Consider the following 21,795-nt stretch of genomic DNA (forward strand, 5'->3'; position numbering starts at 1 on the left):
GTGGGTGTGACTGTGTGTGTGTGTGTGTGTGTGTGTGTGTGTGTGTGTGTGGGTGTGACTGTGTGTGTGTGTGTGTGTGTGACTGACCGGGCCATGAGTTTGTGCAGCTCCTGTTTGTGCTGCTGGTCCTCGGCTGCGATGGCGTGTTGGGCCTGCTGCTGCATGCCCTGCACAAAGTGCTGCATATGCTGGAACGCATCGATCTGCAGAGAGAGAGAGAGAGAGAGAGAGAGAGAGAGAGAGAGAGGGAGGGAGGGAGGGAGAGAGAGGGAGGGAGGGAGAGAGAGAGAGAGAAGGAGGAAGAGAGAGAGAGAGAGAGAGAGGGGGAGGGAGAGAGAGAGGGAGGGAAAGCGAGGGAGAGAGGGAGGGAGGGAGAAAGAGCGAGGGAGAGAGAGAGGGGGAGAGAGGAAGCGCAGGTCAGGGCCTTCCTCACTGTGACTGATCATGACCTCTTTACTTCAGACTTGACTTGAGACGTCCCTGTCTGTCATTCGGACTCGACTTAAGACATGGACGTAAGGGGCGAGGAGGAGAGAGACAGGGAGGGGGGCCCTGTTTCCCCCTCTGAGGGGGTCTCCTCAGGAGGCCACGGGAGGGGTGTTTAGACTGAGGGCCCGGCTCTTTATTTAGGCTCTGAGGAGGTTCATCAGGCTCTTCATGATCCTGGGGCGTTTTCCACAGGGGCCGCTGCTCCCCCCGCCTCTCATCCGTCAGGGTTACTAATGACGCCCTCCGCGATGACAGACACACGCTCCCCTCCGCACACGTGCTTCACACACCGCCCCAAACCCAACGCCCAAACGACCCCGGCCTCTCCACCAGGCGGGGGGCCACGGGGAGAATGAGAACAGGATGGTCTGGCGCTGCACACGACCAGAAAAACCCGCCGGCCAGAAAAGCATTTATCCCACAGGCCAGAAAATCATTTGTCTGAACTGCACATTTATTATCCTTTGACTTTAAAGGAAGTGAACTTTCTGCACTCTACGGAGATGACTGGGCGTGTGATATGGCTCCAGGGTTACAAAGAGCCCATCTTTTAGTGAGGTCTTTCACTGAGACCTAATGTGCTTTTAGGGTACAGTGTGTCCATTTCGTTTCTGTGTCGCGTTGATGTGATAAACATGTAAAAGGGGCAGCCTGTAGCCTAGTGGCTAATGTACCGGGACCCTGAAGGTTGGTGGTTCAAGCCCCAGTGCTGCCACAGTAAGATCAGTACAGCAGTTGGGCCCTTGACCACACATTGCTCCACATTGCTCTAGGGGGGATTGGCCCCTGCTTCCCCTGTCTCTACCTTGCGTGTGCTCTTCCACATGTACTTCATGTAGGCGTAGGTGACATGGGGGTGGGCCGTGGGCAGGGGGTGGTCCAGCTGTTTGGAGGGGTCCACTCCCAGGAGCAGCACCAGGGTCTTGTGGGCCAGGGCCTGAGGGGGGAGAGGGGGAGAGAGAGAGAGAGAGAGAGAGACAAAATTCAGATAAAGTGTCCTGTTCCGCTGACCCTTGACCCCACTGCGGCCTGACGCTGGAGTTTCCCAAACGCTGCTAGATAAATAAGCATGCCCGTCAGGACAGCACGGCTGAGGAGAGACTCAGGAGAAAACCTGCCCAAATGTCCACGCAACAAATCACTCAATGATATTTACACTCAAAGAAAGAACTACTCATCTACTTTCATATTCCAGGTTTTCATGGTTTTTTGGTAAGATGTGGTAGATGGTGTAATATAACAGATTGGTAATACATGGCACAGTAGATGGTGTAGAAGGGTGTAGACCGTGTTGGTGATACATGGTGGATGGTGTATGAGGACTGTGTTGGTGATACATGGTAGATGGTGTAGAAGGGTGTAGACCGTGTTGGTGATACATGGTAGATGGTGTATGAGGACTGTGTTGGTGATACATGGTGGATGGTGTAGGAGAGTGTAGACCGTGTTGGTGACACATGGTGGATGGTGGAGGAGGGTGTAGACCGTGTTGGTGTAGGAGGGTGTAGACCGTGTTGGTGATACAGGGTGGATGGTGTAGGAGGGTGTAGACCGTGTTGGTGACACAGGGTGGATGGTGTAGGAGGGTGTAGACCGTGTTGGTGACACATGGTGGATGGTGTAGGAGGGTGTAGACCGTGTTGGTGACACAGGGTGGATGGTGTAGGAGGGTGTAGACCGTGTTGGTGACACATGGTAGATGGTGTAGGAGGGTGTAGACCGTGTTGGTGATACAGGGTGGATGGTGTAGGAGGGTGTAGACCGTGTTGGTGACACATGGTGGATGGTGTAGGAGGGTGTAGACCGTGTTGGTGACACATGGTGGATGGTGTAGGAGGGTGTAGACCGTGTTGGTGTAGGAGGGTGTAGACCGTGTTGGTGACACAGGGTGGATGGTGTAGGAGGGTGTAGACCGTGTTGGTGACACAGGGTGGATGGTGTAGGAGGGTGTAGACCGTGTTGGTGACACATGGTGGATGGTGTAGGAGGGTGTAGACCGTGTTGGAGACACAGGGTGGATGGTGTAGGAGGGTGTAGACCGTGTTGGTGACACAGGGTGGATGGTGTAGGAGGGTGTAGACCGTGTTGGTGACACATGGTGGATGGTGTAGGAGGGTGTAGACCGTGTTGGAGACACAGGGTGGATGGTGTAGGAGGGTGTAGAAGCAGGGCTGGCTCACCAGACGGCCGCTCTTGCCACACAGGCTGGCGTATTTCAGCCAGGTGCGCATGTCCTCATGAGGGTTGATGACCAGCGAGCGCACCATCAGGATCCGCTGCCAGTCCTCCACGATGCGCTGACAACCCTGCAGAGACACAGCCAGAGTCAGGAACACACACACACATATATATGTATACACACACACGCACACACACACATATATATATACACACTCACACAGATACACACATGCACTCACACTCACACACATACACACATGCACACACACACACACATGCACACACACACACACATGCACACACACACACACACACACACACACACACACATACACACACACATACACACATACACACACACACACTCACACAGATACACACATGCACTCACACTCAATCACACACATACACACACTCTCTCATACACACACTAAAACACTAAACCTGCACACATACCCATGCACACATGCACTGAATGCACAGGCACCATTCCTAACACACACACACACACACACGCCCAGTGCAGTAAACAGTCACACTCTCACCACAGATCTGCTGAGAAGAGCCTATTTCGGCAGATGTATTAGCTCACGGGCTAATAAATCTCAGAGCAGATGAGGTTGTGTTTCTCCGCTCCGTTTGCTACGGTTTTGAACATTCGCTCCGCTGAAACTCGTCCAGGCTCACACCCGCCTCTTTATGAATGGATGAAGTCAAACGATCAAGCGCTTCCCAGCCCCGGTGGCTGCTGGGTAATTCCTCCCCTGCGGCACGCGGCAGCGAGCGGGAAAGGCGAATGCGTCCCTGTTGGGTCGGTATCCAGGCAACGGGCGTAGGTGTAGTCTCTGAGGGGCGCTTGTCGAAGGCCGTGGGGCGCAGCGGGGCTTCACGGGGACAGGAAGCCATGACCGCATCACGTGTGCGCAAGCGTGCCCCAATACAGTGCTCGCAGCTCTGTCCTCTGTGCTCCGGCCTGACAGTGCGGGGGAAAGGTCAAAGGTCTTTCCAACCAGGAGACGGGGTTCCAGCGCAGAGTGACACAGCCAGACTGACACTGACATATTGGTCGATTGATTGATTGATTGACTGATATTACTTGATAATCATCAGAAAATATGTCATTATAAGGTGTCAGGGGGTGAACATCACATAACAGGCCTGTCGGGCCGTGGAAGGTAAATCTCAGCGACGCAGATCCTGCAGGTGGGTAACAGTCTGCTCTACGTGCCTCAGAAACAGAGTGAGCAGTCTGGGAACAGCTCTAAATAAAGCCTGCTTCCAGCCTCTCAGCAGGCAGAAACACATGTTCCCCTATACAGATCAAAGCCTTATTTCACTGCTCTTCAAGTCCTGATGCATGTTTCTTATACAGCAATTCTTCATATTCACCATGCCCAAATTACGTGCACTTATTTGCGCCCATTTGATACCTGTAAATGAGCGTGTGTGTGTGTGTGTGCGTGTGAGAATACAACATGTGCACGTGTGTATGCATGCGTATATGTGTGTGTATGTATATATATGTATGTGTGAGCATACAACGTGCACGTGTGCATGCATGCGTATATGTGCATGTGTGTGTATCTATGTACGTATATGTGTGTGTGTTTCCATGTGCATGTGGTTACAGTGAGAGTTACAGTGTGTTTCCATGTGCGTGAGGAATCCCATCACTCTCCCCGCACTCACCTGCAGTCTCTCCCACCAGGTCTCCCTGATGATCTCTCTCCTCTCAGGCACCAGCTTGTACTGGATCACCTCCTCTAGCTCTGACAGCATCTGACATGACACCATGGCCTGGGAGAGAGGGGGAGAGAGAGAGAGAGAGAGGGAGGAGAGGGAGGGAGAGAGAGAGAGAGAGAGAGAGAGAGAGAGAGAGAGAGAGAGAGAGAGGAGAAGGAGGGAGGGAGAGAGAGAGAGAGAGACAGAGAGGGAGAGAGAGGGAGAAAGAGAGAGGGAGAGAGAGGGAGAGAGAGAGGGAGAGAGAGGGAGGGAGGGAGGGAAGAGAGAGAGGGAGAGAGGGAGAGGGAGGGAGAGAGGGGGGAGAGAGACAATAGGAGAGATAGAGGGAGGGAAGGAAGAAGGGAGAGAGGGAGGGGAGCAAGAGAGAAAAATAAATAATTGTCCACACACATTTCTCACCATAATTCCCAGTACACAGGCCCATGTCTGGCCTGAGCCCAGTGTTTAAACCTTCATGGGCGCTGTCCATAAACCCCATCAAGTCTTCCTCCACTCCCATAATTCCTGAGGAACTCTGTATCAGCCTGCACTACACACACACACACCAGTATCAGCACTGAGCATCCCCAACCTGCCCACTCCTAATCTAACACACACATTACTCCTGAAAGCAGCCTGTAGCTTCAAGCACACAAGCACATATTGCAGATGTAAAAACTAGCACATGCTGTTTCCTTCTCTACCTCTCCCTTCAGAATTATGCCATAATAAAAACAGAAAACAGCACAGACACAGGGATGTGAGCTCCCCTCCTCTCACCCCATAGGCCCGGCTGTAGCTCTCCCCCGCCATGGCAGTCAGCTCGGCATCCAGCAGGTCTCTGGCCTTATCGATGCACTGGAAGCACAGAACCACACGGTAAACACACAGTTAACACACACACACACACACACACACACACACACAGAACACACACACACACAGGTCTCTGCCTTATCGATGCACTGGAAGCACAGAACCACACAGTAAACACACAATAAACACACACACACACACACACAACACACACACAGAACACACACACAACACACACACAGAACACACACACACACACAGGTCTCTGGCCTTATCGATGCACTGGAAGCACAGAACCACACGGTAAACACACACACACACACACACACATACACAGTATAGTACACATAGTAAATGCACAGTAGACACACAGTAAGCACACAGCAGTGACATTCATGAACAGGAACTATATGGTGAACAGGAAGGCTATTTCAATCAGTGGGGAAAAAATATATTTACGCAACATTCACAGAGCAATGTATGAATATTTATGTTTATATTTTAGATTTGCTATGAAAGTAAGAAGAGGATTATCTTACTGGAGAAGACATGACATCAGACACTCACATTCATTACCTCAAGCACTGACTCAGTCAACCCAGACCCAACAAACACAAAGACATGGGCGAGAAAATGTGTTCCGTCTATGTAAACATCAGTGGGGTGTAAAAATACACTCTCTGATTGGATTGCTACCCCATCCCCCCCCCGCGCCCCCCAACAACCTAAAGACGGAGATTAAATGGCGCTCTGCTCAGTACAGTTACAGGGTCTTTGGCCTGTAAGTTTAAAGCTCAGATCAAATATTCACTGCAAATGAAAAGTGTGAACAATAAGTGCTTCTCCTTCTGGAGGATAGCTCCTGTGGTCCTTCCATGATGTTAACTGGCACAAGGTAGACTGGTGGCCTTAAGAAGGCCTTGAGATACTCAAAGCATGATTCACCAGCTGTTTTGAGCACTGAATCAAACCCCGAAGTCAAGGCCTTCATCCCCTGTGAAATATAACCCAGGCCTCAGATCACACAGACGCACAGATCTGAGGTGATCTCCCACACGCCACGTGCAATTAACCCCGTAATGTTCTGGATCACGTCTGAAAACCCATTATATGTGCGATGACATCATACTTCCCGAGGACTGTTGCATAAGGTCGCGGGCGCAGCGATTTGGATAAATTTAATTAGGATTGTACATGTCATTCGGTCCCATACAGCTGTAAAATTTTTTCCTGTATCAGTTCCCAAATGCTGTCGAAAGCTTCGGAGTATAGCGTTTCATAGCTTTGTGTTTCGCGTTACACAAGACCCTAGGCATGAGCGTGCTTCTTTCACATACCGCATTCTTGCTCTCATAATCACAACGCTGAACCGAATAATTAGAGAAAGCGACAGGGCTTGGGGTTTTTTTTCCCCCCCCGAATCCGTCTTGATTTATAGCGATTTTGGCGGCCGCGTTCGCGACGCTGTAATTACCCGGCCCGAAACAGACGAGGGAAAGCGAAACGCCTTCCAGGACAGCTGGTCCGCTACGCGCCCGCCCGCCCGCCCGCCCGCCCCTCCAGCAGTTGTTTTCGGGACAGTCCGGAGCGGCCTGGGTGTCTATGTGAGACAGTGTACGAACAGCACACCTGCAGAAGGACTTGGGCCCCAGTGAGTGTACCGCAGGTACCGTACAGCGCTGAATACCGGGTAACGGGACTCTTACTGCCCCCCCCCCGGGACCCGGAGTCCGCCCGTTCACTCAACAGCACGGCGGGGCGAATGTTGGACACTTCCCAAATCCCCCAAATCTTCCCCCACGGGACGCGGGCCCGGCCCCCTTGTTATAGGCACTGGGATGGAGCGGAGCATTTGGCGTTTTTGGCTGCTCCTCCTGCTCTGACGATATCTCTGTGGGGAGGCCAGCTTTACCTCGCAGCAGACTAACCAGACTCTCCTCGGCCCTGAACTCTGAGAAGCAGTCATTGTTCTCTCACGTCTGGGCAGATTTTTGGCGAAGGCCAAGGCACAATGGTTAGAAAGCACAGGTCACAATCAACCTCTTAAGAGGGGATTACCAAATATATGTCCGGAAGACAGTTCTGATCCCTCGCCGATCTTAAAAGCTTTAGCGCATCTGTTTTCCATTCAAGTTCCATAGAGCAGGTCTCCACAGTCCGGCCTTTTATACTGAAAAATCCACTCGTGATCCTGCCACTGTAATCAAACCCAGGTGGGGTGCAGATGCAGGGACAGGTTTGGTGTGTGTTGTGTGACTGTGTGTGACGGAGTGAGTGTGTGTGGTCAGGAGGGCATAGGCGCGGTCTCAGGACTTTGGACATCCAGCTGCACACACACTCTCTCCTCTCTGGATGCTCGTGACAATGATGTCATAAAATGGCACTCCCCACCATCCAGACAGGAAGTGCCTCCATCTCACTGAAAACAAGGCTGATATCGCTCTCTCTATAACTCTTTCTCTCTCCCTCCCTCTCCCCCTCTCTCTATCTCTCTCCCTCCCTCCATCTCCTTCTCTCATGCGCTCTCTCCCTCTCTCCATCTCCCTCATCTCTCTCCCTCTCTCCATCTCCCTCATCTCACTCCCTCTCTCCAGCTCCCTCATCTCTCTCCCTCTCTCTATCTCTCTCCCTCTCTCCATCTCCCTCCCTCCATCTCCTTCTCTCTCTCTCCCTCTCTCCATCTCCCTCATCTCTCTCTCTCTCTCTCACTCTCTCTCCTGCCCTCTCTGTCTCTCTCCCTCCTCTCTCTCTCTCTCTTCACATCTACAGACACAAACTGGCAGGAAAGGATATTTCATAATGATAATATATCCTAACCTCCACAAGGGCACAGCGCTCCAGTCGTGTTTGCGCTAAATCCCGAGTCTCTTACACACTCCAGACGCAGGAGAATTAATCTGTCACAGTGACTAACATTCTCCCAATACTGCGGGGGTGCGATCAAACAAAATCTTTCCATTTCAGACGGGCACGCGTCTGACTGCGAAGCACAAGTGTCAAGCAGTGGGCAAAGAGCCGCGAGAGGCAGTCCTACTCAATCACCCTCTGCTTTCACTCCCCGGGAAAACACAGGCGCCCAGCAGCGAAGGCGAACGGCTCATAAACCCGACACGGCCGGCTTCACGTTTACGCTCATCAGCCCAATAATAATAAATACGAGGTTGATGAGTGATGCTAATCTGCACGGTTCCGCTCTGTTCTTAGAATTAGCAGAGCACCAGTAACGGCTTATACGTGCGCGTGACATACCAAACACAGCAGTCAAACCTGGGGTTTGTGTGTACAAACTCCCTATGGGAAGCCTGCTGTTGTACAGACGGGGACTTCTGAATAAACTGTATAAAGGAGTGACAGATTATACGGTTTCCTGGTGAAGGGAGCGTGGCCTCTCTCTGCCTCAGAGTTTATGTACAGATTATGTTCCCACTGAGGTCCTTCCACAGTCCCACTGAGCCACTTCCACTTTCGCAGACGGTAAAGACGGGCTTTCGAGTCCAGGGGTTTGCTCCGAACAAACACCTCCATTTTGTGGAGCGAGCAGAGATGACGGAGCAATGGCCAAACTGCTTTTTGTATTAAAGTCACGATAGGTAAGATTTTTAAGGTTCACTGACATGTTGACTCACCCTCTGCCTGTGTTTCTAGTCCTTAAACTCAGGTTTCTAAATATACAGTTGATGGACCGACACCAACACATTGTATAGCTTTACAGTAATTCAAGCCCAACTGAAAATTGGTTCTAATTGCCACAGCCAATTGGGTAGGGGATTTCAACATCAGCGCGTTCACAGAGAAGGGGGAGAGATAAACAGTGTTGCGGTTTGAGGGTGTTTGTTGCTGCAGTTAGACGTCTGAAATGACCTGTTGCACCGGCGATGTGTCTCACCTGCTGGGCCAGTGAGAAGAGGTCCTGGTGCAGTGCCAGCACTGCCCTGTAGAAGGCGCCATCGTGCGTGTCCCGGGGGATCATGCAGGTGTACTCCTCCATGCTGTCCCAGTGCCCTGGGGAAGCGCAGAAACACGACACCTAAAGCACAGTCTCAGCGTTTCTCTGACAAATAAGACCTCTCACCAACAGTCTCCCTTCCCAAGGATATTAATACCAAGCATCATTCTTAACTGTGACAAGTACAAGCCGCTGACACGGGATACTGTGTATGTAAAGGTTTTCTTTTTCCCCCTCAGTTAAATCACTCTTATTTATTTGCCAGACACTGCTATTTATTTGGCAGCCATGTTTGTCGACAGGGCAGAGAACCCCAGGTCCTATTAGAAGGGATATTTATGGGAACCACAGCAGAGCTAGGCAGCAGAACACAAGATATTTACAGCAGATCTGATCAGGCTCCAGGGCACGACTTGAAAGGCCCGTTTTAAAGGCTCAGGATGGCCGTGGAGGAGTCAGACATGCCCAGAGGCTTTTGGGTTTGAGTCAGAGGGAACGCCCGTGTGTGTGTGTGTGTGTGTGTGTGTGCGTGCGCGCGTGTGTGTGTGTGCACGTGCGTGTGTATGCATGTGTGTGTGTGTGTGCGCGTGTGTGTGTGTGTGTGTGTGTGCGCGCACGTGTGTGTATGCATGTGTGTGTGTGAGTGTGTGTGTGTGCACGTGTGCGCGTGTGTGTGTGTGTGTGCGCACGTGTGTGTGTGTGTATGTGTGTGTGTGTGTATGTGTGTGTACACGTGTACGTCTGTGTGTGTGTGCGCACGGGTGTGTGTGTGTGTGTGCGCGCACGTGTGCGTGTGTGTGTGTGTGTGCGTCTGTGTGTGAGTGTGTGTGTGAGTGTGTGTGTGCATCTGTGTGTGTGAGGGCCAGGGGCAGCCGGTGTGGCCAGGGCAGAGGGCCAGAGGCTGGATGGCCCTTTGGAGTGTTAGCCTCTGGTTTTTTGGGGGAATGAGGCTGCAGGCCACATGCGAGGAGAGGGTTACGTCACCCTAAAGTGTGGTCCTGGAAGAAGAGGCTTTTCTGCTTCATTACGATAAGATCTGGTTACCTGCCAGCCAGAGCACTTCCACTGACCGCAAATTAATATGAAATATCCAAATATATATACACACACATATGCATGCACGTTTTAGTTTTAATCATTAATAGAAACAATAAACCAGCTGGCTTCTAAAGTCCAATAAAATAGCTTTTAATGAGCATATGAGAATCCAAAAACAGACTCTCAGCCTTGAAAATATTTGACTTTTATTTAATGGTTAGCAAATTTCCCAAAAAATTGAATAATGCTCTGTCCATTTTAACTGTAGTGCACTCTTATTGAATTTCATGTTTGTGTTCCATATGACTTTGTGGTGTTTTCAGTCACGATAGTTGAATGAAAGAGCGGAACGTAACTGAAACGAGCCTGGTACACTCGGAGAGTGGGAGTTGTTTTCTAAGGGTGGTCTGATGCTTTGAGCAGGCCGGTACGCTCGGGTAAGTTAGATTGATGGTGCCCTGTGTTCTGAGCTCCCCAGTGGGGCTCCCTGGATTTGGGGAGTGGGGTGGTGGGGCTCCTCGATTTGGGGAGTGGGGTGGTGGGGCTCCTGGATTTGGGGAGTGGGGTGGTGGGACTCCTGGATTTGGGGAGTGGGGTGGTGGGGCTCCTCGATTTGGGGAGTGGGGTGGTAGGACTCCTGGATTTGGGGAGTGGGGTGGTGGGGCTCCTCGATTTGGGGAGTGGGGTGGTGGGGCTCCTGGATTTGGGGAGTGGGGTGGTGGGGCTCCTGGATTTGGGGATTGGGGCGGTGGGGCTCCTGGATTTGGGGAGTGGCGTGGTGGGGCTCCTGGATTTGGGGATTGGGGCGGTGGGGCTCCTGGATTTGGGGATTGGGGCAGTGGGGCTCCTGGATTTGGGGAGTGGGGTGGTGGGGCTCCTGGATTTGGGGAGTGGGGTGGTGGGGCTCCTGGATTTGGGGAGTGAGATGGTGGGACTCCTGGATTTGGGGATTGGGGTGGTAGGACTCCTGGATTTGGGGAGTGAGATGGTAGGACTCCTGGATTTGGGGATTGGGGCAGTGGGGCTCCTGGATTTGGGGAGTGGGGTGGTGGGGCTCCTGGATTTGGGGAGTGAGATGGTGGGACTCCTGGGTTTGGGGAGTGAGATGGTGGGGCTCCTGGATTTGGGGATTGGGGCAGTGGGGCTCCCCTGGATTTGGGGATTGGGGTGGTGGGACTCCTGGATTTGGGGATTGGGGTGGTGGGACTCCTGGATTTGGGGAGTGAGGCGATGGGTCTTACCCAGTCCCCAGGCTGCAGCGGCTGCCATACGGGCCATCTTGGCCTGGGTCTCCTCGCTCACCAGGGTCCACTCCTCACAGCACTGCTGGTGCAGCTGGCCCCTGAGAGACAAACACACACACACACCGAAACTCAAACTACTGATAATATATACACACGCACATACACACAAACCGGAAACTCAAACCTCTGATGATACACACACACACCTGAAACTTCTGATGATATATACACACACACACACACACACAAATCGGAAACTCAAACTTCTGATGATATACAAACACACACACACACCTGAAACTCAAACTTCTTATGCCACACACACACACACACACACACACACACACACACACACACACACACACTGGCAACTCAAATTTCTTAAGCCTCAAACCAAACCAACCATGCCAGCAATGCCAAGCTATTACATTCTGATCTGCGGAGCTGTCACTTCTGTCTCAAACCCTGATTTGAGTGCTGTACGCAGTTTCAGACCTCGTGTTGCTTTCCAGAAGAATCCACAACAGATCCCTTTGACAGACAGGCGTGTCACGGGCAGAACAGAGAGGCACAGAAGCCGATTCAGACAGCGACAGGCAGTGAGATGGCTTTAACAGAAACTCAGTTCCACCCGTTTCTCGAAGAAGAAGAAGAAGAACATCCTGCTCAGCTGTGAGACAGGGGTCTGTCCGAGCCCCACGGTTGGAATATAAAGCTGGGGCCCTGAGTGCAGCGTGGGGGCCCCCTCTCTCCGGGGGAAGAGGCCTGCCAGCTGATATGGTGATTATGGCCCTCGCTCAGACGGGTTTGGGTGCAGGCGGTCAATCGGTTCCCCGGGTGCCCGGATCACACACAACATCCTGGAGCTGCAAAAACACGGGCCTCTCAGTCGCCCACATGCACCTGTCGTACACGTGCACACACGCGCACACACACACACACACACGCGCACACACACACACACGTCTGCACTCACATGCGCAATCACACACACACACACACACACACACACGTCTGCACTCACATGCGCAGTCACACACATACACACACACACGTCTGCACTCACATGCGCAATCACACACATACGCACACACACACTTATATGTGCGCGTGCGCACACACACACAGACACACAGACACCCACACACAGACACACAGACACCCACACACACACACACACACACACACATCTGCACTCACATGCGCAATCACACACATACACACACACACACTTATATGTGCGTGTGCGCACACACACAGACACACACAAGTCAGCACTCACACATGTGCGCAATCACACACACACACACACACACACGTCTGCACTCACATGCACAATCACACACATATACACACACACACACACACACTTATATGTGCGTGTGCGCACACACACACAGACACACACACACACACACACACGTCGGCACTCACACACATGCGCAATCACACACACACATGGGCACTAACACACACACATACGTTCGCACTCACACACACAAACGCGCACACACAGGCAGGCATACACACACACGCAAACATGCACACACAAAGACAATCACGCACGTATACACACATGGATAGTGCAGTACTGTCGGTCCAATATGCACATTCACACACCCGACTCTCTTCTGTGAGAAACGCACTGAAACAGCACGCACGTGTGTGTGTGCGTGCGCGCGTGAGTGTATGTGTGTATCTGCATGCGTGTGTACACACGTGTGTCTATGCGTGTGTGGGAACTGAGTTATGACAGGCAATTATGTACTAGGGATTTCATTAATGCTTAAAATTTTCGAGCAATTATCAAGTCAGGAGAGTTTACCAAACGGAGTAGCTAATTATTTTCCCAGCAAGTCTTTTTCATTGGCTATTGGAATTGAGTGCATGAGTTAGTGTTTAAAAATAAACAGATCCAGATTAATTCCCTTCGGGATAGTAGACATTCCAGAAGCCACATCTATCAATCCACAGGCTAGATAACGACAGCCTGATGTCCAGACTACTTTATAGATACTGGGTTTGATGAGAAATGCTCATGCACCACACACGCACAGACAGGAACACGCACATTACATACAACATGCCACGGATACCGCCACAGCACCGCACACAGACACGCAAAGGCAAACGTAGAGTGAAACACACACACACACACACACACACACACACACACAAAACTTTGGCAAATACAACAGATTAGACTAAACTGCATTTTGCAGGAATCCATAATGGAAAATGTTACATTTCTTTTTGCATTTTTTATTTGACTTTTTATTTTTATTTTTATATGTCCATAATCACAAGCCAAGTGGTTATGACGGCATCGTTTCCAGGGTCAGTTACAGAAGGAGGCCAGGATTGGCAGGGCTCGGGAGAGACTGCCTACAGCACTGGGGTTGCTATGGGAGACATGCGTCACAGTGCGCCATGGCCCTGTCCGTGAGCGCTGACCGCTAGCTCGGGAAGCTTTGAATTCTGGGAAGGGACCGCGCGACAGTTGTTGGTCAAGCTGCCAACACCACTGCTGGGTATGGACGCCTGCCGGCCACCGGCACCAAAACAAACTTCTGTTTACGGGAACCCTTCTCCCTCTGTATGCAGTGAACACACCCGGGCGTGTCAAAGTGAGTAACGTCAGATTCCATCAGTGCACGGGGTCAGTAACGTTTGAACAAGTACAAAGTGGAAAGTGGAAAGTGCTGGAAATGTCGTGGGTCTCCAGGGCGACCTGTCTGTCAGCGTTCAGACTCACCGACCTTTCCAGCTGCTTCTCTTCACTTTTCATCCAACACTTCTTTTTTTAAAATATCAGAACAGTGGACAGTGATGATCAGTGGAACCAGCCTGCATGCATGAACGGGCCTGTTACTGAACAGCTCTGACAATGGCTTACCAATAACTACACAAAGCCCCACAGGCCTGTCAAACCCTGACTGTTCCCAGACCAGTGTTCGTGCCAAGTCACAGCTTATTTTTCAAGCTTGGCTCCTACAAAACGAGCTCTGACACTAACAAGGGAAAGTCACAGAGAAATACAGCGAGTGAGGACACTTCCTTACGTAACACAGAGCGTGAAGGCCGGGCGACTGTCTGTAGCTCTCCGTACATCCTGCTGACCAATCCGATAAAGCTCAGATAGATACAGCCATGCTAATAGATTTATATGATGCTAACAGAGATGCAAGTGGGTCTGTCCTCCACCCATACGCTCACACATTGCATAGCCAACATCATACACTTATAACCTGTCTGGCCCATTTCTCACACACACACACACACACTTACACACTCACGCACTCACGCACTCACACGCACTCACACGCACTCACACTCACGCACTCACACTCACTCACACATTGACACACTCACACACACACACACACACACACACGCACTGCCTGCCCCATCGCAAACGCTCACACCCTGTCTGTCTGCAAGCTGACCCTCGTACCTCTGGACACATGGGTAGAATTAGCAGAGCGCTTGGGTAGGACTGTGACCGGGAGGTCACGGGCTGAGACTCAGGACAGAGCTCCAGCACTTGGGCAGGACACCCAGGACAGAGCTCCAGCACTTGGGCAGGACACCCAGGACAGAGCTCCAGCACTTGGGCAGGACACCCAGGGCAGAGCTCCAGCACTTGGGCAGGACACCCAGGACAGAGCTCCAGCACTTGGGCAGGACACCCAGGACAGACCTCCAGCACTTGGGCAGGACACCCAGGGCAGAGCTCCAGCACGGCCCTTGCGCCCCGGTGGAAGGCAGGCGTCCTGCGGGACTCACCACTCCCCCAGGGCCTCCAGGCAGCGCATGCGGCCCAGGATCAGCTCCGGGTCCTCCTTGTTCATGTCGATCTTCTTGTCGTAGGCCACCAGAGCGTCCTCCCACTCGTGGAGCTTCTCGTACCAGGTGGCCTGGATCTCCTGCCACGGGGAGAGGAAGAGGAGGAGAGAGGGAAGGTTAACAAGGGGAATAGATGAGGAAGAGGAAGGAGATTAATGGGAGGAAGTAGATGAGGAAGAGGAGGGGGATTCACACAGGGGAAGTAAATGAAGAAGGGAAGAGAAAAAGGGAGAGGAGGAAGAGGAGAAAAATGAAAGATGGAGGAAGATGAAGAGATGGAATGAAGAGTGGTCCTTGGAGCACCCAGAAGCCACTGCTTCGCCCAGCTCTGACACGGACAGCACCGCTCAAACTCGGCACACCTTCACAGAGTCGGAGAGCGGAGGGTGATCACCAGTGTCCAGCCCAAACCCCATATTCACCCCGAAAAAGGACACCCTCCCTCTCACAGGCCCTTCTCCAGAGGGGCAGCGCCCCTACGCGTGCTTCACGAGGCAGTGACATTCAGGGAGGCCGCCATTAAAGAGCACTTCGTGGGATTCACGGTTTATCTTCGTCAACATCCCACGCCACCGCACCCCCCGCCGAGCGTTACAAGGACACGCGTGTCCGAGACGAGGCGCTAATGGGTTTCATCAGGACTAATTACCGCCTCCGATTCACACCGTAATGGACTCCGAAGGGCCGGGGTTTTATTTTGACATTAATTACACTGGAGCGCCACGGAAGAGCCATTACGACACTGAGTGTTAGTGCGTCCGACCGCACTGGCCGACCGAAGCTCATTTACATAACCCAACGTCAGCAGCCTGAACGAATGGCCGAAGCTTAGGGAGGGGGGAAAGAAAGACCATCTGGCCCGATTAAACTTCTGGCTTCATCATGATGTATATTAAAGTCTAAATTTATAGCCAAGATGCGAAAAGCGGCAGTTAAATTTGAATTCCAAAGGTCAAACGGTTCGCCGTAATGATATGCGAGAAGGGACACCAATCAGAGCTCAAGCGACCCGTGGATCTCTCCTGGAAAATGAAAGAAATGGCAAGGCAGTCAACGTTAATATTAACACCGACAGCCCAGTAAGGCCTTGGGTTAGCATTTATCCGGTAACTTGCGGTTTAGCACCTGAAATTCACATCTGCACTACTCTACAGTGAAGTCCTCAGTGTCATCCTCGTAAATGTCTGCGGATGGAAGCCGGAGGAACAGGCAACTGAAAGAGCGATGCGCTTAAATGTTCTCTGACATGGCGGCACGCGTTAAAAGGGCAAAGGGTTCTTTTGGAAGCTGTTCAGTCTCCCCCCCCCCCGTTTCCAGCTCCATCTTAGGTCTGGTTCGTCTGGGTTTGTTTTTACACCCGAGGAGAGGCAGGGATAAAATAAACAGACGGGCTTCTGCGTTACCGGAGAGGTCCTCTCAGGTGTCTCCTGATTAGCGGCTCCTAGCGCTCAGACAGCCAATGAGGAATGTGAGGATCTGCCGTGACCCCCGGTGACCCCAGCGGTGGCACTGAGCGGGAGGCGGGCCTCCCAGGCGCATTGCATCATGGGGGCTGGAAACCCTCACCACACGCGCTCTTGCGACATTCACACCTTAATTACCACCCTGATCAAAGAGAGGGAGAGAGAGAGGGGGAGAGAGAGGGAGAGAGAGGGAGAGAGAGAGAGGGAGAGAGAGGGAAAAAGAGAGTGAGAGAGAGAGGGAAAGAGGGAAAGGGAGAGAGGGAGAGAAGGAAGGAGAGAGGGAGAGAGACAGAGAGAGAGGGAGAGGGAGATAGGGAGATAGAGAGAGACAGAGAGATAGAGAGAGAGAGAGGGAGATAGAGAGAGGAAGAGAGGGAGAGGGAGAGAGAGAGAGAGAGAAAGAGGGAGAGGGAGAGAGGGAGAGAGAGTGGTACGGCCAATAAAACGGCAAGCGGCCACCGTGGCGAGAGGGGGCTGGCAGGATCAGCGCTCCGCAGACTTCTGCTCCATAAACCGCCGCCCCACCACACTTCATAAAACCCCGCCGCGCGGACCGCTCGTATAACGACCCGCAGAGCGACCGCTCCGACAGTCCTCACGCTCCCGCTGCCCTGCGTCTGCTCCGCCCGCGAAAAACCGCGAGGTTACGCAGGGAAAATACCGAAACGTGACCCCCGAAGTGTTTACAATCACATCGTGCTGCAATTAGACTGCAGTGCGGGGACTTATCAGACCTTACAAAGGAGCCCTGTCTGTGACTGTTACGTAACCCGCGCCGAAAGAGCTGAATATGAGCTTCCCAGCAATGTCTTCAGTTCCCAAAAAGAAAAACTTTATTTCAATGTATTTGGCCAGATTCCCCCTGGGACATCAAGAACTTCCTGAAATAATCACAGAGCACTGAAATAAGACATGCCTCATAAACACACACACACACACACACACACACACACACGTATTAATAGTTATGCATTAAAACTGAAATATCATGAATTAAATCGGTTATGCAACCGACCATGGGGAGTGTTACTGGAAACAGGATCACCTTTCCTGCAGTAGCCGGCTAATTAAGCTGAACACCCACAGATGAATTTCAACGGGTGACTAATTTTAGGGGACAGATAAGGACTTTGTGTCCTAAAGCCTGTTTTAATGACATTTTTGTGCATGAGCCTGTTTGGCATTATCTCTGTTTTTCTTCCAAACACGCATTACTTCCCCCATTATTATTCATTGATGAATACGATTAAAGGGTTATGAAAGGCAGAGGGGAAAACAAACAGGGAGATTTGGACTGTGAAACGTTCCCGGCCCCCGCTCCCGCTTTTCGGACCACCGGAGCGCACGCCCCGCGCACGTGTCCGAGAGACGGAGGGCGGGGTTCTCTGCAGCACGTGCCGAAAAACCAACCCCTCCCGGCCTCGGCTGTGTGGAAGAGCTCTTACCAGTTCCCCAAAGTGCTTCATGGCATATTCCAGCACCCCCGCTGCTGCTTCCGGCTGCTGCAGCTTGTTGTTTATGCTGAGAGAGAGAGAGAGAGAGAGAGAGGGGGGGGGGGGGGGGGGAGAAAGAGAGAGAGAGGGAGGGAGAAAGGGAGAGAGAGATGGAGGGGGGGAGGGAGAGAGAGAGAAATTTAGGGCACTCAAAGTCTAAATCTGGCAGGATTCACCCAAACCTTTCAGTGGAGTTGTCACATTGCAGCACTTGAGGGGTGGAAGCTGAGGTCATAGATATACAGCAATCAACAGCTAAAATGGAGGGGAAGAGATCCGGCCAGTTCTCCAGTCTATTTTCCGGGTCTTTAGAGCACTTTTCCCGTCACATAATGTCAACTGCAGAGCTGAAATTGCGAAAGTCAGCAGGGGACACCCAGCAGTATCCCGGCAGACCTCTCCATAAATCTGTCAGCTCCCACAGACCCGTCCCACTCCCCAACAGGACTCAACACACACTGCCTAGCCCCTCTGGTTCAGGACATCCGTCTCTGTCAAACAACAGGACGCAACACACACTGCCTAGACCCTCTGGTTCAGGACATCCGTCTCTGTCAAACAACAGGACTCAACACACACTGCCTAGCTCTTCTTCTCTACTGGCTAAGGTGCTTGACTGAGACCTAGAAGGTTGGTTGGTGGGTTCAAGCCCCAGCGTGGCAACAATAAGATCATTGCAGCTGCTGTTGTTGAGACAGGCATTTCTACAGAGGAAATTGGCCCCCTGTTTAGACTAATCAACTGTCAGTCGCTTTGGATAAAAGCGTCAGGTAAATAACTCATGTAAGGTAATCTTCCTCTGGATCAGGAAATCTGTCTGTCTGTCACTCCCTTGCTCTATCGCTCCCAAAAACAAAATGTGAACACAAACTGCCAAGCCGCTCTGGGCCCTGACGTCTCTCTCAGTCCCAGCACAGGCCAGAAAAAAAAAAAAAAAGAAACCATCCGCTGCTGTCAAAACTGCACATTAAACCACATTACACGTATTACCGCACTAAACCGCAAAACCGCCGCCATTATCGTTAAGTGCTCTCGCGCGGCGGAGAAAGCACTCCCGTGATAATGTCCCGGGGTGAAACGGCCGTGGTTCCAGCCTCAGGGAGACGCTGTGAATTCAGGGGAACCGTCACCTCCGCCAGACGGACCGGCGATCGTCAGGCCCGCTCGCCCGCTCTCTCTGGGTCTCAGACGGCATCTGGAAGCGCTCTTGGGTGCCTGAGGGCCGGGGTTTTCCCGCCGGACGGGGGCAAAGGGTCATGACTACCGGCCCGGCTCGGCCTCTGCCGGTAAACGTGTTCAGCCGTGACGGCTGACGGAAGTGGGGGTTCAGGCGAGGGGTTCACGGGGTCAGGGTTCCCCGACGAGGGCCGGAGTGCGGGGTGAGCCCCGAAAACAGAGGGAAAACTCATGGGAAGGGCTGGGAGTATCGGTGCTGTCTGCACATGCTCCAGGCTCCAGGCAGCAGCTGGGGGTCTTAGCATCACCGCAGGACCCAACAGCGTGGGGGAATGGCACCCTCAACACTTTCCCTGAGTCTCCAGCTTCTCTCTGTGTCCAGAGCAGCAACGATTCAATCATTTTCAGGCCTTCAAACACTTTGAGTTTATGACAGGCCCTCTATAAATCAAATTCAGTTTCCAAAACGAATCTGTCATTCGAAAGGCTTTTTTTTTTTTTTTCCTCTACCCCTCCCCCCCAACCCCCCTTGTTGAACCAGACAAGAGGAATCACAGATATTTTAACCACGGTAACCAAATAAGCCAAAACATCATTCCACTACACATTTTTGCCACGAAAGTCGTATAAAAATACCACACCATTTCAAAACAATCCAGAACAAGCAAGCACAAAGTTCAAGGTAACATTTTTCAAGAACAAAGCCCTTTTTTCCCTCCATACAAGTGAAAAGAAACACACACTTTTCAAAATAAAGACAAAAAAGTTTACTTTGGTTCAGTTCCCTCCGTTCCAATGCAGAGATGTGGGAAGACAAGCAGGGACCAAGGTGAACATTACAGTTATTGAGCTGAAACTTTTATCCAAAGCAACTTACTTGACTAGCAGGGGAGCAATGTGGGGTTCAGGGCCCTACAGCTGTGCGGATCTTACCTTGGCTACACCGGGGCTCGGACCGCCCAACCTTCCGGGTCCTACTCGGAAGTTATGTACTAACTAGACTACAGGCCGTCCACCATCACCGCAATGGAGGACATAAGTCTCATCGTAAGGTGAAGGTATAAATGTGTGTGTGCGTGTGTGTGCGTAATGTGTGCTTGACTGTAAGGTCAGGTATCCTGACGGAAGCCGTTGGGCGTCACGCAAAGGCAAGTTCTACTATTTCACACTGGCACTTATGAAATTCTTTCTAATCAGCCGTCACTATCAAACAAAATCAAAAGCCTGTTAAAATAACACTCCTGACCAGATTTCATCACTTGTTAAAGGAAGGTCTTCCTAATATCAACTGGCAAGTGGCAGAGATGTCACACAGAAAGGGCTTTTCTTCACCCATCTGAGAGAAAGCAGTCTACGCAACACCTCCCGGCCAGGGAGACCAGCCTGCGATGAAAGCCGTGATCTCACTGTGCCTGCGATGAAGGCCGTGATCTCACTGTGCCTGCGATGAAGGCCGTGATCTCACTGTGCCTGCGATGAAGGCCGTGATCTGACTGAGGCTAATCTGGTGTAGACAAGTGGGCAGAAGAGCTCTATGGAGGCATCATCTCCTCAATCAGTGGGGAGGCCTCCTACAGGCACATCTGGAAAAGAGGATAATCCCGCCGATACTTTAATCTCATTCGGCTCGCATTTTAACATCTGCACAGTGACGGGAAGAGCCGGAGAGAGATCAAAGGATCGGGGAAAGACGGAAGAAAAGAGAGAGAAAAGACCGGACTGAAAGATTGAATGATGAACTGATGGATTTACAGTGGGTGTTGTGGGCGTGCGTACGTGAGGGTTGGGGGATAGAAAATGACCTCCACGTAGCAGCACTTGGTAAATGGTAAATGGCTGGCATTTATATAGCGCCTTTATCCAAAGTACTCTACAATCGATGCTTCTCATTCACCCATTCACACATACACACACACTCACAAACCAAAACCATTCAAGGCACCAACCAGCTCGTCAAGAGCATTTGGGGGTTAGGTGTCTTAGTCACTTTGACACACCCAGGATGGGATTAAACCAGCAACTCTCCGACTGCCAGACGACCGCTCTTACCACCTGACCTAATTTCGCACCCCACTTAAGGCCTGAAGAAGCCTACTTGTCCTCTAAGGCCTGGGTTTCAACAGGGCATAAAGGCACTAAAGGCGGTCCACGACCACAATAAAAACCATTTGTAAATAAACCCCTTTGAATAGAAAGCTGTGTGTAGGGGAAAAGAGAGAAAGAGAGAGAGAGAGGTAAGCTTGTGGTTCAGTACACAGTAAAATGTTGAGTGTTAATTCAACTCTAACAGAGTACATATGAGTGCAATAGGGACCACATGTACTCTATAGATTTAAAACTTGCAGACAGACACAGGGGATTGAACCCTGCCTGCATTCTCT

The 21,795-nt window shown here is 51.6% G+C and overlaps 1 protein-coding gene across 5 annotated transcripts in view; it reads right to left on the bottom strand.

Annotated features, from left to right (window-relative positions):
- Positions 1–21,795, bottom strand: part of mtor (mechanistic target of rapamycin kinase) — a 106,167-nt gene that overhangs the window by 19,620 nt on the left and 64,752 nt on the right. For all 5 annotated transcript variants that reach the window (XR_009709717.1, XM_061256952.1, XM_061256953.1 and 2 more), the window contains exons 29-37: positions 18,191–18,266; positions 15,223–15,362; positions 11,434–11,534; positions 9,095–9,210; positions 5,173–5,250; positions 4,360–4,467; positions 2,670–2,795; positions 1,295–1,426; positions 88–203 (exon numbers count right to left, since the gene is read on the bottom strand). Coding sequence is in view for 4 of the 5 variants with exons in the window: in XM_061256952.1 (XP_061112936.1) it covers positions 88–203; positions 1,295–1,426; positions 2,670–2,795; positions 4,360–4,467; positions 5,173–5,250; positions 9,095–9,210; positions 11,434–11,534; positions 15,223–15,362; positions 18,191–18,266 (993 nt within the window). In the remaining variant the exon portion in view is untranslated. The remainder of the gene's footprint in view (positions 1–87; positions 204–1,294; positions 1,427–2,669; positions 2,796–4,359; positions 4,468–5,172; positions 5,251–9,094; positions 9,211–11,433; positions 11,535–15,222; positions 15,363–18,190; positions 18,267–21,795) is intronic.

The sequence above is a fragment of the Conger conger genome, chromosome 10 (assembly GCF_963514075.1).
Source record: "Conger conger chromosome 10, fConCon1.1, whole genome shotgun sequence".
NCBI lineage: Eukaryota > Metazoa > Chordata > Actinopteri > Anguilliformes > Congridae > Conger > Conger conger.